This window comes from Pelodiscus sinensis, chromosome 24 (genome assembly GCF_049634645.1).
Source record: "Pelodiscus sinensis isolate JC-2024 chromosome 24, ASM4963464v1, whole genome shotgun sequence".
Lineage (NCBI taxonomy): Eukaryota > Metazoa > Chordata > Testudines > Trionychidae > Pelodiscus > Pelodiscus sinensis.
Window position 1 is genome coordinate 8,689,184 of NC_134734.1, and position 17,799 is coordinate 8,706,982.

General features: G+C 53.2%; 1 protein-coding gene across 2 annotated transcripts; it reads right to left on the bottom strand.

Moving 5' to 3' along the window:
- Positions 1–6,547: 6,547 nt before the first annotated feature.
- Positions 6,548–17,792, bottom strand: LOC102455771 (insulin receptor substrate 1-like). Of its 2 annotated transcripts, none has more exons than XM_006114651.4 (4): positions 14,926–17,792; positions 12,984–14,224; positions 10,930–12,312; positions 6,548–7,200 (listed from the first exon to the last, which is right to left on the bottom strand). In XM_006114651.4, the coding sequence occupies exons 2-4, from the start codon at positions 13,333–13,335 to the stop codon at positions 7,193–7,195; spliced, it is 1,743 nt and encodes a 580-aa protein (XP_006114713.2). In that variant the 5' UTR covers positions 13,336–14,224; positions 14,926–17,792; the 3' UTR covers positions 6,548–7,192. The 2 variants fall into 2 exon arrangements, with proteins under 2 accessions (XP_006114713.2, XP_006114712.2); XM_006114650.4 differs by having other exon boundaries at positions 14,401–17,792.
- Between the last annotated feature and the right edge of the window lie 7 nt (positions 17,793–17,799).

The following is a 17,799-nucleotide window of genomic DNA, read 5'->3' on the forward strand; positions in this document are numbered from 1 at the left end:
CCACGCGGGGGGCGGTCTGGCACCAGGACACTACCCGGGGGTCCCACGTGGCTGGCTGGGACTCCCTGTCCGCTGCCACACGGGCCGGGAGCTGCCTGCGGGGGCGGTCCCAGGTCCGCGACCGGCTGAGCCCGTCCAAGCTGGGTCAGGGGCCCGTTCCCCACAAACGCACCCGCCCAGGCCTTTCTGCGCCCACTTGGCTCCGCCGGGTTCGCTGTCTCGAACCCAGCCCAGAAGTGCCAGACCGGGAAAGGGCAGCGGCGAACCGGCCGCCCCGCCCCAGAGGTGGCTGTGACCGGCCGCCCCCAGGGCACACCGCGGGTCAGAGCAGGGGGGCGGGAGCCAGGGCTCCTGGGTTCTCTGCCCGGCTCAGGGCGGGGAGCGGAGACTGCGGGGCGGATCCAGGACTCCTGGGTTCACGCTGGTTCCCAGAGCTCTTCTGCCCTCTAGTGGAGGAACGAGGCAAATCGCTTCCCTCCCTTTCGGCCGCGGTCTCCAGCTCTGAAACTGACCTTCTCTGCCCCCTTGCCCCTGTAGGTTTGGGGTTCCTGGGACCCCGGCTCGGCCCCCCGCCTAGGCACTGAGCGACTCCTCACACACATGCCGGCCAGCAGTAGCTGGGCTGCAACCCGCCCCCATGCTGAGGGGTACCGGAGAGAGACACACACACTCCCCGGGCTGGCTTTCCTCCAACCTTTGATTTCCACAGCACACACAAAAAAGAAGCAAATAAATCCCAGCCCAGGAGCAGTAGGTTGGGGGGAGGGTTCTTGAATGGGGGTGGGCAGAGTCAGTTCCACCACCACTAATTCAGTAGGCCCCACAAAAATGTCCAGCAGTAGAAAAAGTTTCTTCTGTTGGTGTAACCCACACACCTAGGACGGGACAGTGACCCACGTAGTGGAACTTAGATCACTTACCCCGAGAGATAAGAAAAAGGGAGCTCTGCAGCTTAAGCTGTAGAGGCTCCTATACTACACTACAGGGATCCCAGGTTCAAATCTACCAGATTACATAGGTCTCACAAAAAACAGCCATGCTTCAACCAGCCATGCCCCCTCATGGTTATCTCAGAGCAGGGGAAGGGCAGGGTCACCTCTCATTTCATGGATCACACAAAAATGGCTGCTGTGACCCTCCCCACAAAGGGCCATAAAAATAGCTCCCCCTCTGACTGGACCAATCCCCCAACATTGCCACCATACCACCAGGCCTTGCGTCACCTAGTCTGTAGGCCTCACAAAAATGGCCACCTGCTCTTTCAATTCCTCTCAAAGACAGGAGCAAAGAGCATTTTTTTATGCACCCACCAGAAAAAAGAGTCTGGGTGGCCTGGTCTAGTGACATCATCTGCACCATATAATGATGCTGGGGCTTTCCCTGAGAATGACCCAGACAATCCATTTCCTAAACAGCCTCCCCTTCAAACCCATGGGCGAGGTCTTTTATCAAGAGGGGAAAGGGGTATTTCCAGCTAAGACACCAACAGCTCAAAAGCCCTTCCTCTCAAGCTCCTTCGTGCTGGGAGAAAAGATTTACCAGCTAACCCCATTTTGCAGCTGCTTTGGGGAAAGATTTTAACTGAGGGGGTTGAGCAGGCCCTTTGCTGACGCCTAAAAAAACCTGACCAGCTTCACAGGCATTGCAAAATGAACCACAAATGCTGCTGGCTTATGAACCAATTTGGCAATTCCTTCATTTGGGAGAGACTTATAGCGGAGCCCACATCTGCAAGCAGCCTCTAACTGTAGTGCAGCCATGCAACGTCTCTCTTAAATTAAGCTGATTTGTACATTGCTACAGACAGAAATCACTGAACAGGCTTCAGTTCAGAAGAACTGACTTTGTAAACATGGGCTCTGTATAAAGACTGACAGCCTGCTCAAAAATCCCCTCCTCCTTGCAAATGGCAAATTATAGGGATTCACAACAAAGACCAGGGGCTGCATTTTAAATGCATAAATTCATCTGTGGAAAAATGTCACTCTTTTCTTCCATTAAACCACTTTGCTGCTGTCATTGTCATGTCAGGGATGGGCTGAAAACTGGAAATGTCGTTGCAAGCCTGTTTAACTCAGGGTGTTTTAATTTAGGAACATAGCACTCTCAATATGATATGGCTCAGATACATTGATCTCTCTCTCTCATGCGTGCACACACACACACAGAGCGAGACAGAGAGAAAAAAACAAAAATCTAAAACTAGTTTGCGACGATGCACTGGGTAGTCTCCAATGTTTTGAGGATAGAGCTATAGATATAGACTAGAAGATTTACCCAGCTTTGCTGGGGTCCTTAATTCATGTCTGATTTTTTTGAAAATAAAATTACAATGTCTGTGCTTCATTTAAGTAATTGCTCGGGGATGAGGAGTTCGAACTGCAGGCTACCCTGGGGAGAGAGGGTTACTCCAGCCCTCTTTCACGACAGCAGTTTGGGCCAGGTGAGACTTACTGCTCCATGGCCACTGCAGCTCCAATAGGTACAGCCAGAGGCCAGGTGCATGACCCCTGGCCAAGCACAGGTCCAGATTTGTCTGTCCCCTGTGCTCCTCAGCCAGTGTGAGGAATGCAGTAAACTGTGCACTTTTCCCTTGTTCCCTGATGAAGGGGAACAATCAGCAATGTCCCCATATGAATGGGGAAGACTTCAGGCCCGACACCTCTGCACATCCGCAAATGGGAGGCTCAGAGTTGGCGCAGACCTGGCTAAAGGATGGGCAAACCCAGCCAGCCCCTTGCACCTGCCTGGTGATTCCACCGCTTTTCTGTTGGGTTCTATGAGAAACAGTCCCATTCCAGGCATATCCCATTATCCTGGCACAACCAAACCCTGACTTTGCTTTAAGTTAGGATAAGAGGAAGCTACACACCGAATTTGGTGGCCCTTGCTCTTAGGCTGTGTCTAGACTGGCCAGTTTTTCCGGAAAATCAGCCACTTTTCCGGAAAAACTTGCCAGCTGTCTACACTGGCCGCTTGAATTTCTGCAAAAGCACTGACTTCCTACTGTAAGAAATCAGTGCTTCTTGCGGAAATACTATGCTGCTCCCGTTCAGGCAAAAGTCCTTTTGCGCAAAACTTTGGGCCAGTGTAGACAGCTCAGATTTGTTTTCCTCAAAAAAGCCCTGATCGCGAAAATGGCGATCGGGGCCTTTTTTTGCGGAAAAGCGCATCTAGATTGGCACGGATGCTTTTCTGCAAAAAGTGCTTTTGTGGAAAAGCATCTGTGCCAATCTAGATGCTCTTTTCCGAAAATGCTTTTAACAGAAAACTTTTCCGTTAAAATCAATTCCAGAAAATCATGCCAGTCTAGACACAGCCTTACTGTTTAGGAGTCCTTGAACAAACAGGCAGACAAATGGACACAGATGCTTTCAAATATATAATAGACTAGTAGATGGACTTGGTGTTGCTCAGGTCTTTAAGTGAAGTAACGGGGTTTTGAGTTTGTTTGGAAACGAAAAGGAACGAAATACATGCTTGATGTAAATGACTGTAGTTTTCAAAAACAAATGAAAGAAATTTGTAATAAAAAAAGGAAAGTGATCCAAACATTAGCTAGCGCTTGATGGTAGACAATATTTGCAGTTTTTCTATCTTTTGCTTGATTAAAAAGGGAGTGGGGTGCAGGATTAATGACAGGGAGTTAAGGGCACAGGGTTCAGTGGGGGGGGCTGAGGGCAGGGGATGCAGAAGTTAGGACAGAGGTTTGTGTGGGAGACTGCAGGCGGAGGTGCTGGAGTCAGTGGGGAGGTTTGAGGGTAGTGGTGCAGGAGTGAAGGCAGGGGGCTGGGAGGATTGGAGGGCTCAACAGGGAGCTGGAGTGAGGGCAGGGGATGGGGGCTGATGGCACAGGGTTTGGTGTGATGAGGCCTCAGGACAGGGAGCGGCAGTGCTGAAGTCTGGACAGGAGTTGGGGGGGGGCTGCTGAAATCAGAGCAGGGGTGGTGGGTCGTGGGCATGGGGATTGGCGTGGGGGGGCTCAGGGGAGGGCGTGCAAAAGTCAGGGCAGCGGAGGTTACCAAGGTTGCCTGTGGTAGTGAGAATGGCACTGCTCTGGCAGCAGCTCCTCCCTGGGGCCTGGAGCTTCAGGAGTTGGACCCAGCCTCCAACTTCTTGGGGGTGGGCACTGCTCAGCAAGCCCTCCCCTCCAGCCTGTGAGGAGTGTTCCAGGAGTCAGCCCTAGGCTCTAGTAGCCTCTCCATCCTGCTACTGATCCAAGAGGGCGGGTAGGCTTCAGCTGCCCCCTGCCTTGCACCTGGTCTGGGGCTCGTCTAGGATTCCCAGTCCTGGTATCTGTGTGGGGGGAGGGGCGGCATGCATCTTCTGGGGGGCATCATGGGGGGGACCACTCTCTTAGTGGTGCAGCTGCTCCTGCGGTCACTCTGTAGTCTAGTGTCCCCTGCACTTGCTGCCCCCAGTGATGAATGTATCGCATTGGTCTGCTCAGCCCCTTCCCTTTCCATGTTATGGAAAACAATCAAATTCCAGGCACAACCCATTGTCCTGGCACAACCAAACCCTGACCTTGCTTTAAGTTAGGGTCAGAGTAAGCAGCAAACTAAGTGTGCTGGTCCTAGCACTAACCCTTTAGAAGGAGCTCTTGGACAAATGGACTTGCACACAGACCCACAAACTCTCTAAAATGTACAGAGATTTGTATATATCTATATCTCGCCAATGCTTTGAGGATGTGTGTGTGTGTGTATATATATCTGTGTGAATAGCTATATTTTTCTGAAACTCCTTTCAGTTGAAGACATTTATTTTGTAAATGAAGTAGGGCTGCAAAATTATTTTGAACTAAACACTGAATGCAAAAGCTGTTTTCCTAATCAGCTGCCGCCTTAGGAAACACTGGACACAGTTATGAGATAGATTTTTTTTTAAGCCAAGCTAAGTTAGCCAAATTGGCACCTGAATCTTGTCATGTTTAGAAATCCTTTTTTTTTTTCCTGGGGAATGTATTTGCCAACAGCCCAAGACAATAAATTAAACTTGCAACACCTCTTCATTTGAGAAAGATTTTTTTTTTTGGCTGGAAATATCTTTGCAAACACCCCTCAGGCATAAATTACATTTAGGAGAAGGAAAATGAACTCCCAGCAGCTGAGAATAATTTTGCAAAATTTTCTTAAGCCGCAGAAATGGATCGACTCTTGAACACATGGGATGGATGGCCATTTTTCATAGGCCCGGGAGAGATGAGGCACACAGGAGAGGCCTGTAAAATCAACTCTGAGCATATTTCAAATTATGTCAATCCCCAGTTTTCCCATACAGCTGATTTGACACAAGTAACAACCAAAAGGCTTTATTAGCACAGAAGGAATTAGCGATTCCTAGCGCTCCAAATTCCCCACCAAGGGCCTTGGGTGGCCAACAGAATCTAACTCCTGTTTCTAAACTTTTCATTTGTCATAAATCCTGCAAAGCGAACAGGCAACAGGAAACGAAACCTTCCCAAAGTGGATTTCAAAACTCCCTTCATTGCAAAAGCAGATGTCATACCAGGCACAGAAACAAGATCATTTGGATCCCGCCATCAGGAGGCAGGATTTAAGGATTCCAAACAATCCCCCATCTAGAGCTGTGACCGCGCCACTCGGAGAAAGTTTAATGCTGCAGAAATTCCCTCCTGCCTCGCTCCTCCATCTCGCCAAGTGCCAGCATCACCCCGCAGCAAAACTTCCACTACCCCAAGTGTTACAAACAGGGCTGATGCTCTGGGGTCTAGAAACACCTCCCTGAAGCAGGCTCCGCCGGCAGCTCAGCATTCCCAAACCTACAGGGGAGTGGGCCAAAGCACACTGAACATGCAGCAGCCCTGATCCCACAGGCTGCTGGATTCATAATAAAACTACCTCCACCCAGCCGCAGAGTGAGCTCCATCAATTACTTGGTTTCAAATGAACCATTTTAGACCTAGTGCAAAAAAAAAAAAAAAAGACCCAGATGGGGTGCAATTGCAAGCAACAGCAGATTTGGGGCATTTGGGGTGCAGAGGGGAATTGGGTTTGGAAGCAGGGTAGGAACCCAGCCAACCATTTCTTGTGCAATCCCGGGGGGGGGGGGGGGGGGGATTCTTCTGCCCTAGGTGCCCACTGAGCACATAGTGAACCTCAAATTCTCCTTTCAAAAGGCATGACCCCACAATCACTTTGGGGTGCAGCAGGGTCCCCAAAATGGGGCACTCCTGGGAGCTGGGAGGGGACATGATTTCCCTCCCTCTACACTGTGGGGAGCAAAACATAGTGGCTACGTCTACACTGGCCCCTTTTCCGAAAGGGGCATGCTAATTTTCCAGGTCGTAATAGGGAAATCCGCAGGGGATTTAAATATCCCCCGCGGCATTTAAATAAAAATGTCCGCCGCTTTTTTCCGGCTTTTAGAAAAGCCGGAAAAGAGCGTCTACACTGGCCCCGATCCTCTGGAAAAAAGCCCTTTTCCGGAGGATCTCTTATTCCTACTTTGAAGTAGGAATAAGAGATCCTCCGGAAAAGGGCTTTTTTCCGGAGGATCGGGGCCAGTGTAGACGCTCTTTTCCGGCTTTTCTAAAAGCCGGAAAAAAGCGGCGGACATTTTTATTTAAATGCCGCGGGGGATATTTAAATCCCCCGCGGATTTCCCTATTACGACCTGGAAAATTAGCATGCCCCTTTCGGAAAAGGGGCCAGTGTAGACGTAGCCAGTGGGCACAGGGGCAGAGACTTTGGGGCAGTCACGAATACCCCAAAACACAGGCAGGCTGGGTGTGGACAGGAAGGCACCAAAATATTGATGGGGCAACACAGGAGGGATGCAAAGAGGTGATCTCAAAACAGAAAGGAGACAAATCCCCCAAAATAAGGACATTCCGCCCCAGAAGGCCTCCTGAAGTCTGCCCCAAGGGGTGGAAAGCCAAGGAGATGCCCCCCTGAAAATGAGTAAGGAATTGGCTTTGGTTCAATGACTGGGGCACCAACCCCCAAAACATGAGTCTGAGTCTGTCTTTGGCCAGTTCTCGCCCCCCCATGGAGCTGCACCCTGAAAACAAAGGCACTTAGTGGGGTTCACAGCTCATCAAGAGGAAACCAACATGCATCATTCACAAGATATCTGGCAGGAGGCTCCCCGATGTGACCAGCTCTGGGGTGCAGACATGCAGATTTGGGAGGCCATCCTGAGCCAGGGGACTCTCAAAGCGAAGGGGTCAGCAGTCTGAAAGGAAGAGCCGAGAAAGGTGTTAACAGAGGGTAGGCTCTAAATGCAGCCACCCCTTACCCGGTGCAAAGATGCAGCCACCTCTAAGGCGGGGCAGCCACTTGCATAGTTACCCCTCACCCAGCTCTGAGACACTGTGACTTACTGGAGAGGCAAAGGAGATGGGATTTACATTAAATTGCTATTTTTAGGATTTCCCAGACCTTTTCCACCCCAACCCCCAAAAATATAACAAGCCCTGAATGCTCACATGCACAGACCACAAAGAAGCCATGAGACTCAGTTTCCCTTGCAAGGCCCAGGGACAGAGAAGGAAGCTTCTGTACCTAATGACTGGGAGATAGCGAACATGACTCCAATATTTAAAAAGGGCTCTAGAGCAGTGTTCTGCTAAGATTTCCCAGCTGTGAGCAGAGTGAGTTTTGACTTGTGCACCACATTGACATTGTGTGTGCACACGCACATAGACACACTTAGAAAAGAAAAAATACCAAACCAAGGGAAAATTAACAAGGAGCATGACCCTGCGATACAGGAATCAGGGCAGGGGCAGGGGCTGCAGGATTCAGAGCAGGGGGAAATTCAGGATGCGGGGCTGAGCGGTCAGGGAAGTGACAGGTCCTTGCTGGGGGGAGGCTGGAGCTGGGCTGCTGATTCTTTAGGGGGGTGGGCCCAGGACTGGGCTGCCTGACCCCCCAGAAAGCTGCTTGCTGGGGAGGGAAGCAGGCTGGGCTACAGGGCTCCCTCAACTGGGGGGACGAGGGGTGAGCTGGGGCTGCACTGCCCAGCCCTCCCAACCGGGTGGCCGACAGCTCCCGAGGTAAGGGTGCCAGGGCTGCTGGCTGGCAGGTGCCCACCAGGCTGGTGCTGTAGTCCTGGAGCTGCCACTGTCACCCCCCATTTGGTGACTCTGGCCCCAGCCCAGAGCAGCTGCCACAGCCACCCACCACTTGGCAGCTCCAATCCCGGCCAGTACCGCTTGTCCAGTTGCCACTTGCCACATGGGGGTTCTGCTCTCAGCTGGGGCCACCCAACCAGCTGCTGCTCGACACATGGCAGTTCCGGTCCCCGGGGCTGCCAACCAGCCACCCCACTCCCCGCACATGTTGGCTCCGCCGCCCGTGGTCACCCGACCAGCCACCTCCTACCATGGGGCGGCTCCAACCACTGCTTGACACTGGCTCTGGTCCTAGCTGGGCTGCGGCATCCCAACCACCCCCAGTGCCAGCCGGAGCATGTAGGAGGGTCAGGCCAGCCCCCGGCCCCGCCAGAGCTCACCAGGCCACTGCCGTCGTCGCCAGCACCACTCACTGTGCGTGCTCCTGTGCGGCTCTGCAGACAAGTTGGGAGGGCCTAACATTTTTTGTGCATGGCAGTGAAGCTTAGAGAGCATGCTGCTCTAGAGGTGAGCCTGGCAACTACAGACCAGTAACTCAAACATCAGTACTGAGCAAATTAGTTGAAACTACAGTAACTAACAACATTGTCAGACACAGATGAACATAATTAGTTGGGAAAAGTCAACATGGTTTCTGTAAAGGGAAATCATGCTAGAGTTCTTTGAGGGGGTCAACAAACATGTAGACCAGGGGGATCCAGTAGATCCAGTGTACTTAGATTTCCAGAAAGCTTCTGACAAATAAAGTAAATTGTCCCTCACCAAATAAAGTAAATTGTCATGGGATAAGAGGGAAGTGCCTCTCATGGATTGATAACTGATTAAAAGACAGGAAACAAAGGGTAGGAATAAATGGTAAATTTTTAGTGGGGTCCTCCAAGGGTCCGTCCTGGGACCAATCCTATTCAACCTATTTATAAATGATCTAGAGAAAGGGGTAAACAATGAGGTGGCAAAATTGGCAGATATTAAACTGCTCAAGATAGGTAAGACCAAAGCAAACTGTGAAGATCTCACCAAACTAAGTGAATGGACAATAAAATGGCAAATGAAATTTCACGTTGATAAAGTAATGCACATTGGAAGAAATAATCTCAACTATATACATGATATGAGGGGGACTAATTTAGCTATAACTACTCAAGAGAGAGATCTTGGAGTCACTGTGGATAGTTCTCTGAAAACATCAGGCTATGTCTAGACTGCACTGCTTTTTTCGGATACCGGTGGTATCCTGGAAAAGTATTGCCATGTCCAAGGACATTTTTTCAAAAAAGTGGATGTGCTCTTTCGCCATCCCTGTAATCCTCCTTCTATGAGGAATAAGGGTTGTGTTGAAAGAGCACTTTCTTTAGACATTTGGCTTTGTGTAGACGCGCCAAATTTCAAAAGAACCTCTTTCAAAAGTAAATCGGAAAAAGATACGATTTAATATTGCAGCGTAGAGCTCAGTGTGCAGCAGCAGTCAAAAAAGATAACAGAATATTAGCATGTTAAAAAAAGGGATAGCCAATAAGACAGAGAATATCTTGTCTTTCTATAAAACCATGGTACGCCCACATCTTGAATACTGCGTACAGATGTGGTCAGCTCGTCTCAAAAAAGATATTGGCATTGGAAAAGGTTCAAAAAGGGCAACAAAAATTATTAGGGGTTTGGAATGGGTCCCGACTCAGACTTTTCAGCTTACCAAAGGGAAAAAAAAAAAAGGGAGTGGGGGGGGGGGGGGAATATGATAGAGGTCTATAAAATCATGAGTGCTGTGGAAAAAGTGATTGGGGGAAGTTATTTAGTTGTTCCCTTAATACAAGAACTAGGGGGTCAACAAATGAAATTAATAGGAAGCAGGTTTAAAACAAACAAAAGGAAGTTTTTCTTCATGCAGTGCATAGTCAACCTGTGGAACTCCTTGCCAGAGGATGTAGTAAAGACAAGGACTTTAACAGGGTTCAAAAAAGAGCTAGATACATTCATGAAGGTTAGGTCCATCAATGGCTATTAGTCAGGATAGGTAGGAATGATGTCCCTAGACTCTGTCTGGAAATGGATGACAGGAGAGGGATCATGTGATGATTGCCTGTTGTGTTCACTCCCTCTGGGGTATCTGGCATTAGCCACTGTTGGCAGACAGGACACTGGGCCAGATGGACCTTTGGTCTGACCAGTGTGGTCGTTCTTACATTCTTGAAGAAAAGACAGACATGGAGCTCTGGATGGGTTGGAAGACAGTAAAAACAACAGCAGAGTAGAGAAAGGGGGAATACAATAACACAACAGAGGACACTGCAGACAGGTAGGCAGAACGGAATGAAAGAGCCAGAAAGGAGGATTTAAAATTTAAAAAAAAAAAATCAACCCTTCCAGGCGATTTCTCTTGTTTCCTTTCCTCCAGACAGAATAAAGCCACCCAGATGCTTTTGCACGGCCATACAATTAGGAGACAACCTGGGACAGGGAAGAAGAGTTTTGAGGGACCCCCCAGAAAAAGCGGTTTTTAAGGGGAACATCTCTGTCCCATAAGAAGCATCTGTTTCTAATGCAAAGCCTCACCTGTGGTGTGATTGAACATGGAATGATTAGGAATAAAAGGGCAGTGACATGCCCCTTCCAAAAAGGGTTCTAAAGGGTGATCCAAACAAAAAATGGCAGTTTCTAGGGTAGATATTTCTCAGATCACAAAGCCCACCTCTAGCCTTCCCCTACCACCAGGGCATAAATTAAATCTCTATGTTTTGAATGGGAAAAGCTCTTTGAAAAAACCAGCATCCCCCATACCTCTACCCCCACAATCCCGCAGATCTGCTCAGCCCTTTGTCCCCACCACATACCTGGCCCATCCTGTCCACCCTGGCACCCCCGCAACCCCTGGGAGCGGTGGAAGTCGATGCGGGCATAGGCATGGGGGCTGGTGCTGCCAGCTACCCGGGGGGTCCCATCCGGGCCAACTTCCTCCTTCGCCAGGTCCAGGTCGATATAATTGAGTCCTGGCTCTGGGCTGGATGCCTCTTCCCAGGCAGTGGGGACACCGGGCCAGGTGCTCCGCCCCCCCGAGGTCTCCACGCAGCAGCGCTGGCGGCTACTGGGATCCATCCTCATCTTGGCCATCTCTGGGCTGGGCTGGTACTTGATGCTGACATACTCCCCGGGGCTCCTGGGTGCGGCGGGCACGACCGGAGCGTGGCTCTGGAAGGAGCTGGGGGGCCAGTGTCCCCGGGAGGCAATTTCCTCCAAGCTCTCACTGCTGGTGGAGGAAGAGGAGAGGCAGCCGGGCCCGGCCAGCTGGGTACCGTGCTTGAAGGAGCGTGGAAGGGAGTGGAAGGGGCAGAGGGCATCTCCAGGGGTGCCTGGCAGGGGGCTGCGGCGTAGGGGGGTGCTGCCAGCCGAGTGACACAGTGGGGACATGTTCATGTATTCAGGGACCCAGGTCTCACTGGGGGACATCACCATGTAGCCACCAGCATCGCCCTGGGGCGGAGAGGCGCTGCCGGGACTCATGGGCACATAGTCTGGCTCCCCTGGGCCGGGCGCCACCCTGGGCAGCATGGCCATGTAGCCAGGATCCGCGCCCCGGTTCAGCCCCTCTGGGTAGGATGCTGGCTTCCTCTGGGCACCACCCTTGCTCAGCGCCATGGGAAGCAGCGAGGCCAGGGCTCGCTCCTCAGGGCTGTCAGCTGGGTGCGCCTCCCCAGGGCTTGACGACCCACCCTCGTCCGAGGAGGCCAGGGTATCATCGCTGGGTGGCACCTCAGCTTTGCTGGCCCCGGAATGGCGCCCAGAGCCTGCCTGGCTGGGCGGCATTTGAATGGGTGGCAGGCGGCGGGGTGGCACCGAGATGGGGGCGGAGGTCTGGCCACGGCCCCGGAGCCGGCCCTCCTCACTCAGAGCCTTCATGGCTTCCAGGAAGGTCTCATGGATATGCTGGGCCACCACCAGGTCCTCCACCTGCATCCACAGCTCGCCGGGGCCAGTGGCAGCCGAGCGCCCCACCTCCAGGAAGAAGTAGTTCTCCGAGTGACCGCAGCGCCGCACACTAAGCAGCTGTAGCACCAGGCAGGCTGTGGCTGCATTCAGCCGTACCAGCTCCACCGTGTTAGTGGCCAGGCATAGTCGATACACACCCACCAGGTTCCGGGCCTGTCCTAGCCCTTTGGGCCGCAGGCTCACCTGCCATACCTCCCGGAACGGCGTCCCGCTCCCTGGTTGCGACGGGCCTGTGGGAAGGGGAGGAGAGGGAGGAGTCAACAGGGGAACGTGACTTGCTCTTGTGACACAGTGACCCCTCACCCAGCGCTGAGATGCAGCCACCCCTCAGACGGGGCACTGAACTACACAGGCCCTAGCATTGAGCCCTGGCAGTGTTTGGATATGGGTTCAGGGCTGGCACGATCAGCACATGACCAGAAGCAGGGAGGCACAGGTGAGAGAGCAGGAGCAAGGAATAAACAGACCCAAATGTCCCAGTGCCGTGGCAACCACCAACGTCATCCTGGCGACTGACCGTTGCCATGGGAACCAAGGGGGTTACGGCCACACTGGGAAATGGGGGGGCCGGGGGGGGGGGCGGAGAGATGTCAACAGATGGAAACAGAATTGAATATTTAAGCAAAGAGACTTCCTGGAATATTCCCCTGTGGGTCCAGAAACAGAACCCAGGAGTCCTGGCTCTCAGACCCCTCTCCCCTTACTCCAACCACTAGTCCCCACTCCCCTCCCAAAGCTGGGGAGAGAACCGGGGGGGGGGGGGGGGGGGGGAAATCCAGGACTATTGGGTTCTCTCCCTGGTTGTGGATTTCCCAAATGTATTTGTCACTCACTCCCCTGCACCACTGCCCACACAAGCATCTCCCCAACAGATCTGTGCTGCCCCCTCCAGTGCCCTCACCCTTGGCGCGCAGCTCCACCATGGCATGGTACCAAGCCTCCTGCTGCTCAGAGCTCTCAGCCACCAGCCCAAAGGTGCCATCACGACCATAGAGCACAATCAGGTGGCGATGTCGGGCGTCTGCACGCTTGTTGATGTTGAGGGCACTGGCCAGGAGGAAGCTACGTTTGGGGCGGGCACTTCCAGCCCGAAATTTCTTCTCACTCTCATAGTACTCCAGGCGGGCTGGGCCATGCTCACTGGGTGCCCGTAATACGAAGAACCGGCGCCGGAGCGACTTCTGCTTCCGCAGGTGCCCGCACAGATACACGTCAGCAGTGGGCAGGTCACCCTCTGGTTCCAGCTCCTCCATGGTGTGCCAAGCTGCAGGAGGCAGAGAATTAAGGCATGCCTCCTACCCTGTTTATGACGACAACACGACCTGCCTGCTTTGGGGGCCAGAGGTTTGGGGATGCTTGGGTTTTGCTGCTACCAGTGCTCTGCAACTCCTCTTTTGGAGGGATTTCAAGGCATGCACCCCATTTTTGCAACTGCCACAGAAACTGCCTCTTTTGGGGTGTCACAAATGTCATGCACCCTCTGCACTTCTTTGCACCTGGCTCATCTCCTTCCCCAGAGTTGATTCCTTTCTGTCAGGACCGACAGCGCTGGGAGCCAGAGGTTTGGTGCCTTCACCCCACACTCCTCTGCAAGAAGATGCAGCTGGATACAGGCCTGCCGGTGGCCCGTGAACATCAAGGGATGCACAGTCACAAACTCTCCACTGCTTCCTCTCGTGTTCTGCAGGCATACGCACTCTGGAGCAGATGGGGTGTTTTGCAAAACTCTTTCAAAGAAACAGACTTTGCGATCTCAAGTGGCTGCAAAAACAGCTTTGCACCCTTGTAGGCCCTAGCTGCAGCCTTGATTGCACTGGGATTAGAATGTCTGAATTTCTTCTTTTGCAATTGGCCCCAGGTTTGATTTTAATAGAAGTCACATGAAGAAAAATAAATCATCCCCCTTTTTTTTCCATGTGGTTTTCTTGTCCCTTCTGGTGTAAAACTGGATACCAGCGAAGAGAAAAAAAAAAGAAAAAAGAAAGAAAGAAAAAGCCCCAAAACTTGGTGCTACGTTGCTTTTTTGCAGCTGAAAAAAATCTCTCTCTGTCCCAGTCTGGAATCTCCTGCAGAAGTTTGGGTCAGAGTCTTTCTGCTACGTTGCCAAATGCGAGGGCAGCGCAACGGCGCCGGTTCCTTCCCCTGGTGAAAAAGAAAAAAGAACAAAATGGGTATTTGCAACAAATAAAATAAAATCCAACAGCAATTTAAAAAATGTTCTTAATACTTTTTGCACAAGACAGACACTATGCGGTCGTGGATTTCAGGCCCAGTGCCTGGCTTTCAATGCAAACAAGGAAAGGAAAAATTCTATTTACCAAACCAGTCGCAGCCCGGCAGGAACTCTTCCTATATCACCCGGCTGTTCCTGGTCCAAAAAACCCTCACAAAAAACGGAACCAGGTTTTCATGCTCTGAAAAAAGCCCTGGGAAGGGAGCAAAGGGGCTCTGTCTGGCTCTGTGGCAGGGGCCAGATCTGGATGTTGCAAGAAGGGACCGTGTGAACGCACGGAGGGGGAGTTTCTTTGGGGACTTGCAGCAAAGGAAAGAGCGAGCCACAGCTGTCCCCACCCAAACAAGTGCCTAAAGCCCATAGACCTGGGGGTTGTCACCTCCTTTCCAAGGTGCAAACAGCAGGACCTGGCTTGCAAACGCTCCTCCGACTCGACAGAGAAAAAAAATGGGGGGGACCCATGCAAGGGATCTGCAGGACTGCAGCAGGGGTGGTGTAAACGCAGCGGATTTCAGCAGGGCAAAGGCGGGTTTAAACGGGAAGGGACAAACGGAAAACAAGGGGGCTGGAATTTGGCCAAGCTCCCCCGACCCCTTTCCCTGTCACGCACCAGTGACCCCGCCCGGTTCCCTGAGGAGGCGAGAAGAGACTCCCGCCTGGTCTGGCTGTACCGCTCCTGGGCAAACAGCCGGTGCCATGCGGCTGCTGCAGGGTGATTGATAGCTGTGCCGAGAAGGGGGGGAGGATCCCGGAGGGGGAAGATTTAAAGGGCTAACAGCGGGGGAGAGGGGAGGCCAGCAGGCTGCCAAACACCCCCCTCCAGCTCCTCCGGTCCCAAAGGTGGCTGCATCTCAGCGCCGGGCGAGGGGTCCCTGTGTAACCAGCCATCCCACCCCAGAGGTGGCTGCATTTCAGCGCCGGGCGAGGGGTCCCTGGGTAACTGGTTGCCCCGCCCCAGAGGTGGCTGCATCTCAGCGCCTGGTGAAGCGGATTCCACGCCCCCCTTCCTGGGACTCAGCCACGCGGTTCTGGTGTCTGGAGCCTCGGCGAATGGGGAGGCAGCGTTGGGCCCTGGCCGGTGGAATATGGACATGCCTCATCCAATCAGCTGCAAAGCTGGGGCTCCCTCCCCCCCTTAACCCCTTCCTCCCTGCATCCACAGCTCCATCCCAGCGCCCAGGGCTGGGAGAGCCCCGTGGCGGAGGGAGGGGGGCGGGTTGTGTGAGGGTCTCCCCAGAATTGCTGCAAGGCTCCCTAGTGGGGCAACTGAGGGGCTGAGGCCAACCGGGGGGAGGTGGGGAGAAGTGTGCAATTCAGTGAGAGATTGTGAATCACACTCACTGTGTGTGGAGGGGGAAGAGGCTGGGAGTGTGTGATGGTGTACATGCAGCCATGCGGCTCAGCCTCTGTGTGATGGTGCATGTATTATCTTATGGCCACATTTGCATGTGTGTTTGATTGTGCGGGTGATTGTGAGTGTTATTGTACATGGCTGAATATGTGCTTGTGAGTGAAGCTGGGTGGCTGACAGTGTCAGTGGTGAGTGCCAGGCTGAGTGTGCATGTGATTGTGTGTGTGTGTGCCTGGTGCAGTGTGGCTGTGAGTGGGCAGTTGTGTGAGAGATTGTGCATGTGCGAGGTGCAGCGTGGCTGTGAGTTGGCAGTTGTGTGGGCAATTGTGCATGTGCAAAGTACAGTGTATCTTGAGTAGGCAGCTGTGCAAGTGAGCATGGCTGTGAGTGGGCAGTGGTGCATATTCAGTGGTGCAGAGCTGTCCCCTGCAAGAGAGGCCTAGTGCTTGTGCACTCACATGCCCAGATGTCTGGGAGCTCTGCCCAGCAGGGAAGGTGCTGAGTTAGTGGTACTGGGCAGCTGGCACCATGGTTTGATTGGGACACATGGGGGTGAGATTCATGGGGGAAGATCACTCTGCCCTCTCCCAGACTCTGGACAGGCAAAATCCCAGCTGAACTACTGGAGTATAGCTGAGACTTTATGGATAACATGGCAAAGGCAGGTGTAGGAGCTGACATGGGGGGATGGTCCCTAGCACTCACAGGGAGTTGGGTGGCAGCATGGTGTGACAGGCCACAGGATGCAGGCACATGTTGGGGTGGGGATGAGTGGCCAGCGCTGCACAATCAAAGGTCCCTTTGGACACTACATAACAGACAGCCCCCTAATGGTACACCTGACTCCCAACCCTGGCCCCTGCCAACCTAGCCCTGGGCTCCCTCCAGCACTACCAGCGCCCCTCACTCCTGACCTGCAGTCCTTGCCAGCCCCAGGCTATCCCCAGCGCTGCTCGTGCCCCTCACTGCTGACCTGCAGCCCCTTGCAGGCTGGCTTGCCAGCGTGGCTGGATGCAGGTCACCAGCTCCAACTCTCATGGTCACCCTTGAATTGCACCTTAATACCAAGGACAGTTAGATTTTGCAGAGTTGAGATAAGGCTCACGCGGGATCTGGTGCAATAGATACACACAGTCTTCCCCTCGCTGCCCCTCCTCCAGGCGGGGAGCCTGAAGAAACACACAGCCTGTCCATGACTGGGGTTGGGACTGCATAGGGGCTCCAGGTCAGGAATGAGGGCAGGGCCAGGTTCGCAGGGACTGTGGGTTGGGAGTGAGGGACACCGGCAAAGCTGGGGGAGCCCAGAACTGGGCTGGCAGGGGCTGTGGTTTGGGAGTGAAGGGCAGGGCACTAGTAGGGCTGAGAAGAGAGAGCAGGGCTAGCAGGGGCTGTGGGTCAGAAGTGAGTGGCACCAGCAGGGATCCATGAAAGGGGAGCAGGGGTGGACCTATGGGGAATTGTTTATAGTAAATAGTGCAGCCCAGACAGATTTGTTATCACAGGGCTGAGCCCTGTGAGCCATCGGCCACCAAGTCCTTGATCCATTCGTAAACATTAGTGGAGGTCACTGGATGGGGAGTTATGTTATAGCAGGCCCCTCGCTCCCAACATGCAGCCCCTTCCAGCCCAGCCCTGCTGGTGCCCCTCACTCATAAACCACAGCCCTGTCAGCCTGGCTCTCTGGGTTCACAGCAGGTCTTGCTGCCGGTTTCCCAGAACTGCCGAGGAACAAGTTTTATTCTTAGCTCCTGGTGAGATAAACAATTCGGGGCAACTGCTCTCAGAACTGCCCCCTCCCCTTCCCACAATGCCCTGCGCCCCAACATCAGAGGTGATCTCACAAAGGCTCTGACCTGGGATGACAGAGGAGCCCCATGCCCTGCCCGCCCAGGGGTCCCCCTGCCCGGAGCCTCAGGAATCCCTTCTGTCCAGCACTCCACTGGGGGCATGTCCATGCCTCAGCCATGTCCATGCCTCAGCCATCCCTTGCCACCCTCCTCTTGGTGGCCCTGAATGTGGGTCTGTACCTGCGCCCCCTTGGACCTCCTGAAAACACCTGCCTCAGCATGCAGGGGGTCTGGGATCTGGGCCAGTGGCAGCGCCTCTTTCTGGCCCCCTTCCACCACCTGGGCT